This window comes from Tenrec ecaudatus, chromosome 4 (assembly GCF_050624435.1).
Source record: "Tenrec ecaudatus isolate mTenEca1 chromosome 4, mTenEca1.hap1, whole genome shotgun sequence".
NCBI classification, from domain to species: Eukaryota; Metazoa; Chordata; class Mammalia; order Afrosoricida; family Tenrecidae; genus Tenrec; species Tenrec ecaudatus.
The window spans coordinates 128,686,108-128,690,368 of NC_134533.1; the positions used below are offsets into that span (position 1 = coordinate 128,686,108).

The following is a 4,261-nucleotide window of genomic DNA, read 5'->3' on the forward strand; positions in this document are numbered from 1 at the left end:
GACACATTTCAGTGACAGTGTTCTTACAATACAGTTGCACAGATCTGGAAAGCTTAATTCTTGTTGCAACACTACTGGTTTACATGACTATCTGAATGACCAAAGATTAAGAAAGTATTTCATTTCTTTCAGGAAATATTTACAACTAATGACTGAGTCCTTATGCCCACATCTGCTCTTAGAGATCATATCCTTATATAGTGGGCCACAAGGTAGTTGCAGCACTACTTGTCCTGAATAAAATCTCTGCCCTGATATTTCTAGAAAGTCCATCTCCCAGCAAAATGCACTTAATTTAAAATAAAAGCAAAGCAGGACTGTTGGCCTCCATTGTTGAAATGAATCGCAGATCGCAATTGCTGAACACTGTGTAAATTGAAGCACTGCATTAAAGCTGTTCCTATAAAACATTTTGTACTTACTTTACATATTACAAAAGTATTTATGTTTGAGTCTGCTCCCAAATAGAAGGTGCTTTCGGTTCTTCAATCTATTTTTCTTTAGAAACAAATTAAAACAAGTCCTATAATGTACAACCTGTATAGAAAATGTCCTTTAAAAAAAGAGCATTTGCAACATTTTACACTTAGTGTAACTTAGCAATACAGTTTATGCTCATATATTTAGCTGGCTGTTAAGAGGCACATTGCACAAGAAAGTTTCAAAAAGTTTGTGAAAGATGTACTGAAAAGACAATGGAACTTTCCCTTGGAAGATTTGAAGTCCCCTTGTCCATTCAGAAATAGTCGACATATGCAGATGCTTCAGCCACTGATTAAGGATGTATCTGATTTAATTTCCTGCTTGTATATTTTGAAGAAGATATTCCATTTGTAAATTCAAATTTGGTTGGCCCCTTTTAGTCTTTTTGCTTAATATTTTGAACACTTCCATTTTCTTCTTTTTGTAGAGTCTTTGAGCTTCTTCTCGCTCCTGTTTCCTCCGCTCAAATTCCTGTTTCTTAGCAGCACGTTTGGCTTGGATCTGTGAATTTTCTTCCTGTGCTTTCTGATTGGATGTTTTCTTCCTCTTTGTCTTTAGGGTAGCAAAGGAGTTTACTGCGGTGCTACAATGTTCTTCTGGCAGAGGATGGTCCAGACTGCACTGTTCCTCAGACACAGCCTGGTCAAGGCTGGCGTGATCTTCTGGCAAAGGTGGTGCAACTTGTCCTTCTGGCAAAGGCTGGCGAACTTTTCTGATTTGTTTCTTGAGCCTTTCTTCTTCAGCTAAATAGAGATGTTTCAGGTGGTCTGGGTATTGATCTGTGAACTGGGATTCCCGTGAGGTTTGAAAATTTCTTTCCTTCCAAAGCAATTTCTTGTAACTTTGCTGAATCTTTAGCTTTCTTCGAAGTGCAAAGCCTTGCCCCTCGCGGACGCTCCCCGAAAAAGCCTTCGGATGATTCGATCGCCACCTTCTCTGTTTCAAGTCCCTCTTCGTGACTTCCACTGGAGAAAGCGCTTCGCCACGCAAACCCCGACTCTCGGCGCGCAGCTTCACCGGCGCCATGGCGGAGGCCTCGCGCCATAAGTCTTAAAAAAAACTCCTTACGTCCCGAAAACATAATAAATGCCCTAATATTATGCAAATGCCTTAAAACGCAAAATAAAGAACACGTGAAGCCCTAAAAACACGCTAAAAGTCTTTTAAAACCCCAAGAACATCCCTACAAAGCAACCCGAAGCACTATAAAACCCTGTAAAAGTCCAACAGCCTAATAGACATGAATTCACCATGAAAGCAAAAAATAATCCAACAAAACCCTAAAGCCCTGAAAACCAAAACCTAATCCCCCCAAACACTCTAAGGCCTTAAGAAGCACCCTAAAATTTTAACAAAACACTAAAAGCCATAAAAACACATATAAGCCTAATAAACACCCTTAAACACTAAAATCACCCTAAAAGCCTTAAAATGTCTGAAAAGCCATAATATTCCCTAAAATTCAAATAACACTCTGAAGCCACAAATAACACACTAAATGCCTCCCAAAACATGTGGAACTTCCAAATCATATCCCTAGAAGATTCCCAAACCATGAACTTCCAAAACCACATAAATGCCCTGAAGACAACATGAAAGCCCCAACAAAACATAGAATGCTGGGGAAAAACACATAAAATATTTTAAAATACCCTAAAATCTCTAAGAAACCCTGTAAGATCACTAAAAACACCCCTACCTGCTAAAAAATACCTATACACTCCAAAAAATCACCCCTAAATCCCTTGAAAACTCCCTTAAACCTTATAAAACACCCTTAAAGCCCAAACTACCCTAATGCGCAAAAAAATTAAATGACCTTAAAGCCCTAAAAATCACATGCCACAAAAATATCCTAAATGACCCCAAAATTCCAACTCAAAGCCAGCCTACAAAGGGCTTCTGTAGGTTTAAGTCTTTTATGAGAACAGTTTTATCTTTCTACCAAGGAGAAGTTTGTAGGTTCAACCCCTGACCTATGCCCTACCATATGAAGTTAGTAATCAGTGTTTTTGCAATTCTTTGAAGAAAGATGAGGGTAATTTTGTCAGGAGTGAATTAAACTTGTCTAGTGCCTTGAGTAGAACTGATAACTGTACTACATTGAGTCGTCTGGTCAAGGAGCATGGGATATTATCCCATTTGCTGAGGTCACACTTGATTTCTTGTAATTTCTGTAGTTTTCCTCATATAAATCTGTTGTTTTTTATTCAAGTATAGATATAGATATTTTCATTTACACTTGGCTATTGTAAATGGTACTACCTGAAAATGTGTATTTCATTAATTATTATTTCTTAATCTATTTCTTCATCCTTCGAAATATTATCAGTTTGTTGTGGTAGATAAACATTAGGACTTTGCATAACTTAGAAATATTACATTTCACGGAAAAATCATATTAATTATGTCAACAGAGCTATAAAAGGAATGTTGCCCTGAATATCTTAAGATATGACAGCTGTTTCATTGAGAAATTGAGCCAGACAGACACAATGTGATGTAAATTTTGTTATTTTCATGTGGGTTCCTTCACTCTTCCAAAAAAATTAGTTTCATGAGCCCCTTGGGGAATGAGTTTGAGTTCAGATCAGATGTATATTTATTTATTTGAGTCCTGAAGCCCATTTGATGGACTATTCTGTTGCTTCCAAAGTAGTCAGTCACTTCCCCACCAATTCAGGAATTTGTCCGAAGCAAAAGTAAAAGTGTGGCGGACGACATTTGACTGCACACCATCTAAAATCACACTCTCATTTGGTGTTGGCAGTTTTACTTGTATTTCAATTGTAAACTACACTTCAGAGTTCAGGCTAGTGAAAACGTTTCAGTGGGGAAAATTTGCACAGAACTATGTGCAGTTTGTGATTCTGTTGTTCCCAAGCAAGGCTATGAGGACAAAGATGCACAAGCATGTGGGGCACTGCAGACAATGTGTGAAAGTTTCCAGGAGCTCAGGGGTGGACAGTGGCTGCTAATTCTCCCGTGCTGGCAGTGAGCTATGTGGGAGGGCTTTGTGTAAGGTCCTTGTGAGGTCTCTGAGAAGTCTCCATAAAGGATGCTGAGAACTTCATATGAAGTCTCTGTGCGAGGCCTCTGAGTCTCTCTGGAAGTCTCCAAGGAAGTATGTGTGTGAGGTTTCTCTCTTGGGTATGTGTGAGTGTCCTTGTGAGATGTCTGCTGAATTGTGGGGGTTGGGGGGCAGGTGTTTCGCTGAGGTCTCTGCAGGTCTGAGTGGGCTTCCCTTTGTTTGACCTCACAGCACCATATAAGAGGACCTGGTGGCAGGGGAAAGGGAAGGGGCTTGGTTCATGCACCCCTTGCTGTTCTTTCAGGGTCTTCTCTCCATCTCCGTGCACTTACCTAGCACGAACGGTAGGGTTCAGCAGCGGGTAGTCCGGTGTCCAGCTCTTCACACTACCTAGGAACACACCCAAGCTACCTGCTACCCAAGAGGCTCCAGATCCAGGCTCTGCAGATCCAGAATCTGATTTTTTACTGCCACAGACACTCCAGACGCTGCCTTGGCACAATCAGGACTCCAGAAACAACATCATGCTGCTGTACCAGCAGTCTCTGGGGCCTATGTCTAATTCCCTCCTCCACCACGGGTGTCAGTCCTCCCCCCCACCCCACACACACACACTTGGTGTCCTGACTGAGGCATGGAGGTCAAGGCTCAGTGGATGTCTTCCTCGGCATCCTTTACTGTTTAGTTCAGTAAACAGTAAACCCTGGCCCACCAGGGGTGTTCTTTTAAGCACATGAGAATTTACTC

The 4,261-nt window shown here is 40.9% G+C and overlaps 1 protein-coding gene across 1 annotated transcript; it reads right to left on the bottom strand.

Moving 5' to 3' along the window:
• Nucleotides 1–747: 747 nt before the first annotated feature.
• On the bottom strand, nt 748–1,514 carry LOC142447111 (thyroid transcription factor 1-associated protein 26-like). The gene has a single exon (XM_075548817.1). It carries the CDS (start codon nt 1,507–1,509, stop codon nt 793–795), a length of 717 nt encoding a protein of 238 aa, XP_075404932.1. The 5' UTR covers nt 1,510–1,514; the 3' UTR covers nt 748–792.
• Nucleotides 1,515–4,261: the final 2,747 nt, after the last annotated feature.